Raw genomic sequence first — 13487 nt, 5'->3', positions numbered from 1 at the left:
ACACGTGTGTCAACCCCCTCCCCCCACAACATCACCTTCACCCCCCCACACCGCCCCACTCTCACTCGGACACCATCCCCGCCACACCACCCTCACTCCCATACTGCTTTCCCCCAGAGGCCTGATTATGCCTCTTCTCTTGTGTCTTGCAAGACCTGCTGGTGATGGGGCGGGTCCTTCTGTTTTCCCCTATCCCATTTACCCGTGTGCTGAGCAGCAGTGATGACACCGACACGGAGGGGACCGATATGCCTGAAACCAGGATACCCCGGAGCTCGAGTCTGATGTTGACACTGATTTCCCACCACAGCTGTCTCCAACACCCTCCAGCATCCCAGAGACACTCACCTTGGTTGGGCACTTTAGTGAAAATGCTCCGAGGACACTTTCTGGTGCACACCACACAAATGTTCCCGTACATCAGATGGAGGTACGAACTCCATAGGGGGTGGACGGTCGGAGGGTGGGCCAACCCCAGGGACTAGCTGCTGTCCAGCTGGGTTTTGGACAGTTCCATCGATCGTGGAGATGCAGTCACAGAGCCAGGGACTACATGAGGAGTTGCCAGCGAGCATCCTGCACCAGTAGGTTCAGCTGGAAGAGTCAAACTGTGTGTAGCAACAGAAGCTCGTGCCGACCATGCATGCCACCCAGTCTAACACTGCACAGGTGGCATCCACAGTGGAGTCGTTGGGGGTGAGGATTTTGGCTATGAATCAGCATGTCCAAAGCCTGGAGTATTCTATGCTCCAGGACAGGTCCAAGACAGGGCAGCCCTCTCACAGGAAGCCATATGCCAGAGCCACCTGGAAATTGCAGCAACACTCCTGAGCATGCTCCAGTTACAGCGGGCCATGGTTGGGAACATCGGCAGCATTATCCAGGCTCTGACTGAATTGGAACAGATGCAGAGTGTGGTGGCCCAGTCCCAGAGGGAGATGGCACAGTCATTAGCTGATGTGGCACAGACCAAAAGGTGGTGGCACAGTCACAGCGTGATGTGGTGTAATCCAAGACAGAGGTGGTCCACTGCCTGTGCTCCATGGCCATGAGCATGCAGACCCTGGCCAAGACGGCAGCGGGCTGCAGGCTGGCAAGTCATGCTACAGTTAGATAAAACCTTGGTAAGGCCGCACTTGGAATATTGCACACAATTCTGGTCACCACACTACTAGAAGGATGCGGAGGCTTTCGAGAGGGTGCAGAGGAGGTTTACCAGGATGTTGCCTGGTATGGAGGGTGTTAAATATGTGGATAGGCTCGGACTGTTTTCATTAGAACAATAGAGATTGAGGAATGACCTAATAGAGGTCTACAAAGATTATGAGGGGCATGGATAGAGTGGATGGGCAGGCACTCTTTCCCAGATTGGACGGGTCAGTCTCCAGGGGGCATAAGTTTCAGGTCCATGGGGCAATGCTTAGAGGAGATGTGCGAGGCAGGTTATTAATGCAGAGGGTGATGAGTGCCTGGAACACGTTGCCAAGGGAGGTTGTGAAAGCAGATACATTAACAACGTTCAAAAGGCATCTTGACAAACACATGGATAGAATGGGTATCGAGGGATATGGCACAAGGAAGTGCTGAGGGTTTTTGAAAAGTTTAATATCATGATCAGTACAGGCTTGGAGGGCCGAAAGGCCTGTTCCTGTGCTGTATTGTTCTTTGTACTTTGTCCTGTGACTGGCACGGCCTGCTGGCGGGGGACCCTCAGGTGTTAGGTCCTCTAACACCGCCATCCCTTGGAGCAGCCTGGGAGCCAACGGGCATCCCGAGGGAGGAGGAGATGATGGGCGCCGTGCCAGTGGCTCCCCCAGGGGAGGTGATATCTGGATGGCAGCGGGCAGAACAGGGCTGGAATCACAGCAGGCTAGCTCCACTCCTGCTGTACTGTCTGGGGACCCACCTAGATGTAGCATTAGGGCCCATAAGGCCAGAAAGCTAGACACTAATTAAATTGGCACAGATGCAGGGCACAGTTTAGTGATGGGGATAGGGCACATTGAGCCTCTGGAAATAATTGCTGGTTGTCATTGACAACTAATAAATTTCTTTAATAATGACTCATGGGGCGGGATTCTCTAATACTGGGGCTATGCCCCCATGCTGGCGTGAAAACCGCACCAACGACTCCGGCGTCAAAGGCCCCGAAAGTGAGGAATTCTCCCCTTTCTAGGGGGCTCGGTTGCCACCGGAGCCATCCCTGCAGCTCCAACCGGTGCAGAACGGCCTGCTCGAGTCCACGCATGCACGGAACGGCCGGCGTTTTTCCAGACATGCGCAGGGGTTCCATTCAATATGGCGGAGCCCTACAGGAGCCGGGTCGGAGTAAAGTAGGCCCCCACGGAACCAGCCTGCCCACCGATCGGTCGGCCCCAATCGCGGGCCAGGCCACCGTGGGGGCCCCCCACCCCCCTCCAGGACGGCCCCCGTGTGGGAGGTGAGTAACCCACGCCGGCGGAACTCAGCCAAACTCGTCGGCCACTCGGCCCATCAGGGCCCGGAGAATCGCCGGGGGGCCGCTGTCACCGGTCCCCGACCGGCATGGTGGCGATCCCGCGGGCACCCAAAAACCGGCGCCGGAGAATAGGGAAGCCTCGCGCTCCCCTGGGGATTCTCCGACCCGGTGCTGGGTCGGAGAATCCTGGCCATGATGTTTCAGACTTTTGTGGAGAAGCTGCACATAGTCAGTTTTTACTCAATAGAATTTCATGGAATCAGAGAATGGCAGAAAACAGAAGGCATTCAGCCCATCATGCATGTGACTGCTCTTTAGAGAGCCATCCATTTCAGAAGATCGTAAGACATGGGAACAGAATTAGGCCACTCGGTCCATCAAGTCTGCCCCGCCATTCAATCATAACAAAGAACAAAGAACAAAGAAAATTGCAGCACAGGAACAGGCCCTTCGGCCCTCCTAGCCTGCGCCGATCCAGATCCTTTATCTAAACCTGTTGCCTATTTTCCAAGGTCTACTTCTCTCTGTTCCCCACCCGTTCATATATCTGTCCAGATGCATCTTAAATTATGCTATTGAACCCGCCTCTACTACCTCCGCTGGCAAAGCATTCCAGGCACCCACCACCCTCTGCGTAAAAAACTTTCTACGCACATCTCCATTAAACTTTTCCCCTCTCACCTTGAAATCGTGACCCCTTGTAATTAACACCCCCACTCTTGGTAAAAGCTTGTTGCTATCCACCCTGTCCATACCTCTCATAATTTTGTAGACCTCAATCAGGTCTCCCCTCAACCTCCGTCTTTCCAATGAAAACAATCCTAATCTACTCAACCTTTCTTCATAGATACCACCCTCCTCTGCACACTCTCTAAAGCATCCACATCCTTCTGGTAATGTGGCGACCAGAACTGCACGCAGTATTCCAAATGTGGCCTAACCAAAGTCCGATACAACTGTAACATGACCTGCCGACTCTTGTACTCAATACCCCGTCCGATGAAGACAAGCATGCTGTATGCCTTCTTGACCACTCTATCGACCTTCAGGGTACAATGAACCTGAACTCCCAGATCTCTCTGTACATCAATTTTCCCCAGGACTCTTCCATTGACCATATAATCTGCTCTTGAGTTAGATCTTCCAAAATGCATCACCTCGCATTTGCCTAGATTGAACTCCATCTGCCATTTCTCTGCCCAACTCTCCAATCTATCTATATTTTGCTGCATTCTCTGACAGTCCGCCTCACTATCTGCAACTCCACCAATCTTAGTATCATCTGCAAACTTGCTCATCAGACCACTTATTCCTTCGTCCAGATCATTTATGTATATCACAAACAACAGTGGTCCGAGTACGGATCCCTGTGGAACACCACTAGTCACCTTTCTCCATTTTGAGACAGTCCCTTCCACCACTACTCTCTGTCTCCTGTTGCCCAGCCAGTTCTTTATCCATCTAGCTAGTACACCCTGAACCCCATACGACTTCACTTTTTCCATCATTGCTGATATTTTTCGCATCCCCATATCCCTGATACCCTTATTAATCAATAACCTATCCATCTCTGTCTTAAACACACTCAGTGATCTAGCCTCCACAGCCTTCTGCGGCAAAGAGTTCCATAGATTCACCATCCTCTGGCTGAAGAAATTCCTCTTCATCTCTGTTTTATAGGATCGTTCCTTCAGTCTGGTTCCAGTTTTTCCTACTAGTTGAAACATCCTCTCCACGTCTAGTCTATCCAGGCCTCTCAGAATCCTGTAAGTTTCAATAAGATCACCCCTCATCCTTCGAAACTCCAAAGAGTACAGATCCAGAGTGTTCAACTGTTCTTCAGACGACAAGATCTTCATTCCAGGGATCATTCTTGTCATCGAATTTAATCATAGAATTTACAGTGCAGAAGGAGGCCACTCGGCCCATGGAGCCTGCACCGGCCCTTGGAAAGAGCACCCCACTCAAGCTCACGTCTCCACCCTAGCCCCGTAACCCAGTAACCTCACCCACCCTTTTTGGACACTAAGAGCAATTTAGCATGGCCAATCCACCTAACCCGCACATCTTTGGACTGTGGGAGGAAACTGGAGCACCCGGAGGAAACCTAAGCAGACACAGGGAGAACGTGCAGACTCTGCACAGGCAGTGACCCAAGCCGAGAATCGAACCTGAGACCCTGGAGTTGTGAAACAACTGTGCTAACCACTGTGCTACCTTCTGGATCTTTCCAAGGCCAGCACATTCTTCCTTCGATACGGGGCCCAAAACTACTCACAGTACTCCACATGGGGTCTGACCAGAGCCTCAGAAGTACGTCCCTGCTCTTTATTCTAGCCCTCTCAACATGAATGCCAACATTGCATTTGCCTTCCTAACTGCCGACTGAACCTGTAGGTTTACATTAAGAAAATCGTGAACAAGGACTCCGAGGTCCCTTTGTGCTTTTGATTCCCTATGCATTTCCCGATTTAGAAAATAGTCTCCATTCCTCCTTCCAAAGTGCATAACCTCAGACCTCACCACATTGTATTACATCTGCCACTTCTTTGCCCACTCTCCTAGCCTGTACAAATCCTCTGCAGCCCCTTTGCTTCCTCAATACTACCTGTCCCTCTACAGATCTTTGTATCATCTGCAAACTTAGCAACAGTGCTTTCGGCAAAATCCTAGCCAAAAGGCTAGAAGACTGTGTACCTGAGGTGGTCACAGAGGACCAGACGGGCTTTGTCAAAGGTAGACAGCTGACCGCGAACATCAGGCGCCTGCTGAACGTGATAATGACCCCCTCCGGGGAGAGAACACAAGAGGTGATCGTCTCCCTGGACGCAGAAAAGGCCTTCGACAGAGTCAAGTGGAAATACCTCTTAGAGGTACTGGAGCGGTTCGGGCTTGGAACAGGGTTCACCGCTTGGGTAAAGCTCCTGTACAACGCTCCCATGGCGAGTGTACAGACCAACAATACCAACTCCCAATACTTCCAGCTGCACAGGGGCACCAGACAAGGATGGCCACTGTCCCCGCTGCTGTTCGCACTAGCAATTGAACCGCTAGCAATCGCGCTCAGGGCAGCAAAAAATTGGAGGGGGATCCGAAGGGGAGGTAGAGAGCACAGAGTCTCACTCTATGCGGATGATCTGCTCCTCTATATCTCGGACCCACAAAGCAGCATAGACGGAATCATCGCGCTCCTGAAAGAGTTTGGAGCCTTCTCGGGCTACAAACTCAACATGAGCAAAAGTGAGATCTTCCCAGTACACCCGCAAGGGGGGGGGGGGGGGGGGGGGGGGGGCAGCACTAAAGGGGCAGCCGTTCAAACAAGCCCGACATAAATTCCGCTACCTGGGGATCCAAATAGCCCATGACTGGAAAGGGATCCACAAATGGAACCTCACCAGCCTGACGGAGGAAGTTAAAAAGGACCTGCAAAGATGGAACACACTCCCGCTCTCCCTCGCGGGGAGAGTTCAGACGATCAAAATGAACGTACTGCCCAGGCTCCTCTTCCTGTTTAGATCCATTCCGATCTACATCCCCAAGGCCTTTTTCAAAGCGCTGGACAAACTCATCATGGCGTTCGTATGGGGGGGTAAAAATGCTAGGATCCCAAAGAAGGTCTTACAAAAAACAAAAACCAGGGGAGGGTTAGCCCTCCCGAATCTACAATTCTACCACTGGGCAGCAACAGCCGAGCGAGTAAGGGGATGGATCCAGGAGCCAGAAGCTGAGTGGGTGCGTGCGGAGGAGGCCTCCTGCATGGGAACCTCCCTCCGGGCCCTCGCCACGGCAGCACTCCCATCCCCACCCAAAAAACACTCCAGCAGCCCAGTGGTGACAGCCACCCTCCAATTCTGGAACCAACTGCGGCAGCAACTTGGCCTGACCAAAATGTCGAACAGGGCTCCCATCTGCAACAACCATAGGTTCAAACCAGCACTGACCGACGCCACCTTCAAAAGGTGGAGGCAGGACGGGGGGACACTGACAGTCAGGGACCTATACACGGACGACAGGATCGCAACACTGGACGAACTGACAGAGAAATTTCAGCTAGCTGGGGGGAACGAGCTACGGTACCTGCAGCTCAAAAACTTCCTACGAAAGGAGACAAGGACGTACCCACAACCGCCACGACAGACACTACTGGAAGACCTACTGGACGCAAGTATCCTAGAGAAAGGGAACTGTAGTGACATGTATGACCGACTGGTAGATAGGGACGACACCGTACTGGACGCAACAAGGAGGAAATGGGAGGACGACCTGGGGATGGAGATCGGGTGGGGACTCTGGAGCGAAGCACTGCATAGGGTCAACTCCACCTCCACGTGCGCAAGGCTCAGCCTGACGCAACTAAAAGTGGTACATAGAGCCCACTTAACAAGAACCCGTATGAGTAGGTTCTTCCCGGAGGTGGAAGACAGATGTGAACGGTGCCAAAGAGGCCCGGCCAACCACGCCCACATGTTCTGGTCTTGCCCCAGACTCGTGGAGTACTGGACAGCCTTCTTCGAGGTTATGTCCAAAGTGGTGGGAGTGAGGGTGGAGCCATGCCCGATAGTGGCGGTCTTCGGGGTTTCAGAACAGCCAGATCTATTCCTGGGGAGGAGGGCGGACGCCCTTGCCTTTGCCTCCCTGATCGCCCGCCGTAGAATCCTGTTTGGCTGGCGGTCAGCAGCACCGCCCAGAGCTGCGGACTGGCTGTCCGACCTCTCGGAATCTCTCCAAATGGAGAAAATCAAATTTGCCATCCGAGGGTCGGACGACGGCTTCCACAGAACGTGGGAGCCATTCATGCAACTGTTCCGGGACCTATTTGTGGCCAATGTACAAGAGGAAGAATAGTCGGGGGAAGGTAGCGGGAGGGGGGGGGCTACAGGTTCGTTACGGGGGTTCGATGGCTAGCTAAGGCCCAAAACCAAACTAAATAAACATGTTGAGGGGGGGGGGGGGGGGGGGGGCGCAGTTACTACTACGAAGATGCTTACCTGTAAATATCTATGTTAATTTTTGCGTGTTTGTTTTTTTTTTCTCTCTCCTAACAATTTGTAATTTGTTCAATATAAAATATGAAAACTGAATAAAAACATTTATAAAAAAAAACAGTGCTTTCGGTTCCTTCTTCCAAATCGTTAATGTATATTGTGAAAAGTTGCAGTCCCAGCACTGACCCCTGAGGCATACCAATAGTGACCAGCTACCATCCTGAAAAGTGCCCCTTTATCCTCACTCTCTGTCTTCTGCCAGTCAGTCAATCGTCTATCCATGCCAGCATCTTACCCTTAACACCATGGGCGCATAACTTATTTAACAGTCTCCTGTGTAGAACCTTGTTAAAGACATTCTGGAAGTCGAAATAAATCATGTCCACTGGTTCTCCTTTGTCTAACCTCCTTGTTATCTCCTCAAAGAACTCCAACAGATTTTTCAGACACGACCTCCCCTTGACGTTGCCGTGCTCACTCAGTCCTATTTTGTCATGCACTTCCAAGTACTCCGCGATCTCATCTTTAATAATGGACTCTAAAATCTTACCAAAGTCAGGCTTACCGGCCTATCATTTCCAGCCTTCTGCCTCCCTCCCTTCAGAAACAGCAATCCTGATCACAGAGAACAGTGTCTATGCCCATAACTATACTATCCCCAATTACATCTACATTTCTTTTTTCTCCCCCCCACTTGAATGACTCCCTATACCACAGTGCCATACTCAGTTTTCTCATCCTCCCTACAGTCCCCGTTCCAGTCCACACAGGGAGCAAGAATCTCAAACATTTTGGACAAGTTCAGGGGCTGACGGTCCTGCAACCCTACATCCTGAATCCCTGTACCTGCTTCACTCGCAGCCATACCCTCCTGTCCTTGACCACTGGCCGAATTCAAGGTATTTAATCAAAGGGGTGTGACTGTCCAAGTATCTCTCCCCCTCCTTGCTGTGTCACAGTGTCTGAAGTTCAGAATCCACCCCCTCATATCTGAGCTGGAGTTGATCAAGCAATAAACACTTACTATAGACGTGCTCACTGGGAACCACAATGGGGTCCACCAGCTCCCATAACATGCATAAACAATGCATCATCTGACCCTCCATCTCTATTTTATTTAATTAGTTTTTAATTTGGCTTTCATTTTTTTAATGTAATTTTTTTTTATATATCTCCTTTTTACCTCAGTCTCAATGCAATTTCTGACCAGTAATTTAAATGGATATTCAAATTTAGCACAGCTCCCTATTAGCTAATAAAATCACAGCCCTCCTGTAATGTCACTTTTAAGTTTTGTTTTAGTCCAAACTTGCTGTCAGTTTCAGAGAATCCAGAGTAGCACTTACTTTCCCCCACACAGCACTCTGCTTCTCCTGGTCACAGCTCCTGAAATGAGGTAGGTCCTTATATCACTTACCTTCCCAGGATGCTCTCTGGATATCTCCCTGCGGGTTACCAGTTACAAAGTCAGAAGAAAGAATCCAAAACGAAAAGGAAAAAGCACCGCCTGCCACTCAGCACCAAATTACCGCACTGCTCTAAATTACCAAGTTTCAATCCCCAATCTGGCTCTCTCACTCAGGCTGTCTCCAACTTCACATGCACAAAGTTTACTGAGAGTGCGCTTATGCCTCTCTCTTATATAGAGCTCAGCCAAGCTGAGATGACTCACACACTCCTCTGCTCTTTCCCATAGCTCTGCAAAGATTTTATCCAATTCCCTTTTGAAAGTTACAACTGAATCTGCTTCAACCATCCTTTCAGGCAGCAGATTATAAATACTTCCAGCAGAGAATTAATTCTCCTCATCTCCCCCAGTTCTTTTGTCAATTATTTTAAACCTGTGTCCATTTGCTCCCAAACCTGCTGCCAAAGGCTCATTTTCTGCTCATTTGCCCGACTATAAACATTCTTAATTGTGAATCCCTCTATTAAAACTCCCCTTAATCATCTCTGATTGAAGGAGGACATTCCCGTCTTCTTGAGTCTTTCCACACATTTGTTAACATTCTTGTTGACATGCTATTAACTCCCCTCTGCATGCTGTCCAAGGCCTGGACACCCTCCATGAAGCATTGTTTCCAAGAATTGTAAACAATTGGAAACTCTGGCTGGAGGTTAAGTAATGATTTATAAAAGCTTCACATAAATTCCTTGATTTTGTACTCGATACTTTATTATTAAAGTGTAAAATCCCATATGCTTTTTAAGGAGTCTTATCAATTTGTTTATGTTCACTCCCAGGTATCACTTTTCCTGAACACAATTTAAAATGACGTAATTTAGATTATGTTGCCTTCCCATATTCCCCCTTCCAAAATGCATCACTTCACATGTTTCTACATTAAATTTCATCTGCCATTTGTCTACCAGGTCCACGCAATTAATATACATCAATACATTAATAGACATGTGGTCCCTCCCCAGGAGGGGAGCTATTCTATGCTTTGTTCCAGTTCCTCTATTCACACTAATCTCTGTTCTCTGTTTTTTTAGTCAATCAACATGGCCACAGCTACTTTCATCCTATTGCATCAGTTTTTAAAAGAGATATGATATGTGGTGCTTTGTGAAAAGTTCATGCACATATCAACTTATGTACCCTTATCATCCCTCCCCTTACTTCAGCAATAATTCCAATAGTTTTGAGAGGCACAATTTGGCCAAATCCATTCATTGCTTGTTATTTATTTATGGAATCCCTACAGCGCAGAAGGAGGCCAGTTGGCCCATCAAGTCTGTACCTACCCTCTGAAAGAGCACCGTACCTAGGCCCAATATCCCCATCCTAATCTTGTAACCCCACCCATGGACAATTTAGCATGGCCAATTTGCCTAACCTGCAATCTTTGGACTGTGGGAGGAAACCGGAGCACCCGGAGGAAACCCACACAGACACAAAAGAATATGTAAACTCCACACAGTCATCAAGGTCGGAATCAAACCCGGATCTCTGGTGCTGTGAGGCAGCAGTGCTGAGCACTGTGCCACCGTGCTACCCCACTGTTTTAACAAATTATATTAACAATTTTTTTAAATGGCAATTAATGATGACCCAGATTGTCTCTCATATTTCTCCAACCACTGATATTCGGTGACTGGCCAGTAATTACCACTCTTATTCCTCTCCCCTTTTTGAACAGAGATACAGTTTTTTAAACCACCCAACCCTCTCCCACAATTCTAAAAGTCAAGGAGGGGAGAAAGATTGTGGATTGAGTCCTGTTCATTCCATCTTTATGGCCTTCAATAAACTAAGAAATATCCCACTCAGGCCAGGTGACTTCTACTTTGAGTAATGATTATCTTTTAAATAACTCCTCTTTACCTATTTTTAATCTATCCAATCTACCAGCTGGAACATTGTGATATTGGAAGCAACCACTTCAAAGAAAACAGGTGCAAAATATTCATTTCACACTTCCAACAGCCTTCTGATTTATTTTGGTCCCTAATCAGCCCATCCTTCTTTTGACATCTTAGTTCTCAAGAAGTCATACAGACTCAAATGTTAACCCGGTTTCTCTTTCCACAGATGCTGCCAGATCTGCCGAGTTTTTCCAGCATTTTCTGCTTTTATGATCCATTTCCCCTTTAAGAACAAAGGCAAAGAACAAAGAAAAGTACAGCACAGGAACAGGCCCTTCCGCCCTCCAAGCCCGAACTGACCATTCTGCCCATCTAAACTAAAATCTTCTACACTTCCTGGGTCCGTATCCCTCTATTCCCATCCTATTCATGTATTTGTCAAGATGCCCCTTAAATGTCACTATCGTCCCTGCTCCACCACCTCCTCCTGCAGCAAGTTCCAGGCACCCACTACCCTCTGTGTAAAAAAACTTGCCTCCTACGTCTCCTCTAAACCTTGCCCCTCGCACCTTAAACCTATGCCCCCTCTATCCTGAGGAAAAGCCTCTGACTATCCACTCTGTCTATGCCCCTTTTCCTTTTCTGTTATCCATTAATCTTTACTCATATAACTCTTTCTCCCTCCTGTTTCCTTTTCTTTCGGATCTCCTCTCCACTTTCCATTCGAAGAAAGTTGTCATACATCAGGGTGTCTTAATTCCTGAGACGATAAACTATATAATCTTTGCCATTCGACATTTACCCGTTCCGCAGCTATACGGATTTCAATCCCTGCTTTAGGGCGTTTTAATCCGTTACAGACACTATTAATGTAACCTACTGTTGTTATTATTAATATTAAGGCTACTCACCTTATGCATCAGTTCCTCGTTGTAATAAATTATATTATTGGATGGAGGCGTGTGGCCCTCTTCCGTATCCGTGTCTAAGACAGAAGATCCATAAGCACTGTCTGGGCAGTAGACCTCGCCTTCAGGGGCACTCTGCAAGTGTAACCTGGACTCCATCGCCTTCACTTCTTCAGCGGCGAATGGCAACACGGACCGAGACGTGATGAAGGACTTGGCAGCGGGTTTCAGCCCGAATACACGTTCAGCTCGGGGACAGCCCCCTGGATGCTGCCGGCCGGCTTGTTCAGCACAATGCCAGCCGCAGGATGTTCAGCACCACGGCCAGCTCCTCCTTTCTCCGCCTTGAACAAGCCGACCATCGAAGATGGTGTTCAGGGAGCGGCCAGAGTGAAGCCCCGAACCACCCTCTCCCCTGTTTGATTCAGGTGCCGTCTTCAAACCTCTGTCTCCCGCTGCTATCCTCGCTCAGAACAGCACCAATGTGCAGAAACACGCGCTGACGTAAAACGTAAAGCTCATTGACACAAACCAGAAGTCTTATTCCCGTTTTGGGATTCGGAACTTTAGATTTAGACAGCGTTGCTGTAGCAATGCGGATTGCAACACGCATCTTCATTTTCCCATGAGCAATAAAGAGAAATGGACAGGCTGCAACAATGCTCCGTTATTAATCAGGAATAGAGGTCGGATTATTCTGAATGGACTCCGAGTAGCAGGATGACATTGGCAGACATTTCATTCAATTTAGTGCAAAGTTTAAGGTGGTGATTGGCAATACATTTTTACTGTGGAATGAGTTGTTTACTTTCCCCGCCCTTCCATAGGTACAGGTCGACATTTAATTTCGGCCTTTAAATTATTTAATATTGAAAAGAATTGCAGAGTTTGACAAAGTTTGTTCAGGTGACATAATAGATGATGCTAGTCTAAGGAGGTGAGGATGATGGAGGGATGTGAGTGCACTCGAAGAGACCCCATGGTCCGTGGGGTTTCACAACCACGACCTTTGTTGTACTGAGTTCCGACTTGAGGGAGTGCATGGTGGCACAGTGACCTGGGGTCCCAGGCCTCACAGCACCATGAACCGGGGTTCAATTCTCACCTTAGGTGACTGTGTGGAGGCTGCCCTTTCTCCCAGGTTTCCTATAGGTGAACAAAAAATAAAAACAAAGAACAATACAACATAGGAACAGGCCCTTCGGCCCCCCAAGCCTGAGCCGGTCACACCAATCTTGGCCAAAGCCTTGTGTCGTAACCCTCGATATACATCCTATCCATGTATTTGTTGAGATGCCTTTTGAACGCTGTTAATGTATCTGCTTCCACAACCTCCCCTGGCAATGCATTCCAGGCACTCACCATCTTATGTGTAAAAAACCTGCCTCACACATCTCCTCTAAGCTTTGCCACATGGACCTTAAACCTATGTCCCCTGGTGACTGACCCCTCCACCCTCGGAAAGAGTGCCTTCCCATTCATTCTATCCATGCCCCTTATAATCTTGTAGACCTCTATAGGTCACCTCTCAACTTCCTTCATTCAAATGAAAGCAGTCCGAGTCTATTCAGCCTCTCTCCATAGCTAACCCTCTCCAGACCAGGCAACATCCTGATAGCACGGTAGCATTGTGGATAGCACAATTGCTTCACAGCTCCAGGGTCCCAGGTTCTATTCCGGCTTGGGTCATTGACTGTACGGAGTCTGCACATCCTCCCCGTGTGTGTGTGGGTTTCCTCCAGGTCCAAAGATGTGCATGTTAGGTGGATTGGCCATGATAAATTGCCCTTAGTGTCCAAGATTGCCCTTAGTGTTGGGTGGGGATAC

At 48.8% G+C, this 13487-nt stretch overlaps 1 protein-coding gene across 3 annotated transcripts in view; it reads right to left on the bottom strand.

Moving 5' to 3' along the window:
- The window catches only part of LOC119953246 (ras-related protein Rab-37-like), a 506036-nt gene extending 493897 nt beyond the window's left edge, over positions 1-12139 (bottom strand). For all 3 annotated transcript variants that reach the window (XM_038777293.1, XM_038777289.1, XM_038777292.1), the window contains exon 1: positions 11664-12139. In XM_038777293.1, coding sequence (XP_038633221.1) covers positions 11664-11819 — 156 coding nt within the window. In that variant the 5' untranslated portion in view covers positions 11820-12139. The remainder of the gene's footprint in view (positions 1-11663) is intronic.
- Positions 12140-13487: the final 1348 nt, after the last annotated feature.

The sequence above is a fragment of the Scyliorhinus canicula genome, chromosome 18 (genome assembly GCF_902713615.1).
Source record: "Scyliorhinus canicula chromosome 18, sScyCan1.1, whole genome shotgun sequence".
In the NCBI taxonomy this organism is placed as follows: domain Eukaryota; kingdom Metazoa; phylum Chordata; class Chondrichthyes; order Carcharhiniformes; family Scyliorhinidae; genus Scyliorhinus; species Scyliorhinus canicula.
Note: the sequence above shows the minus strand (reverse complement) of the source record. Positions and strands in the feature narration are given on the sequence as shown.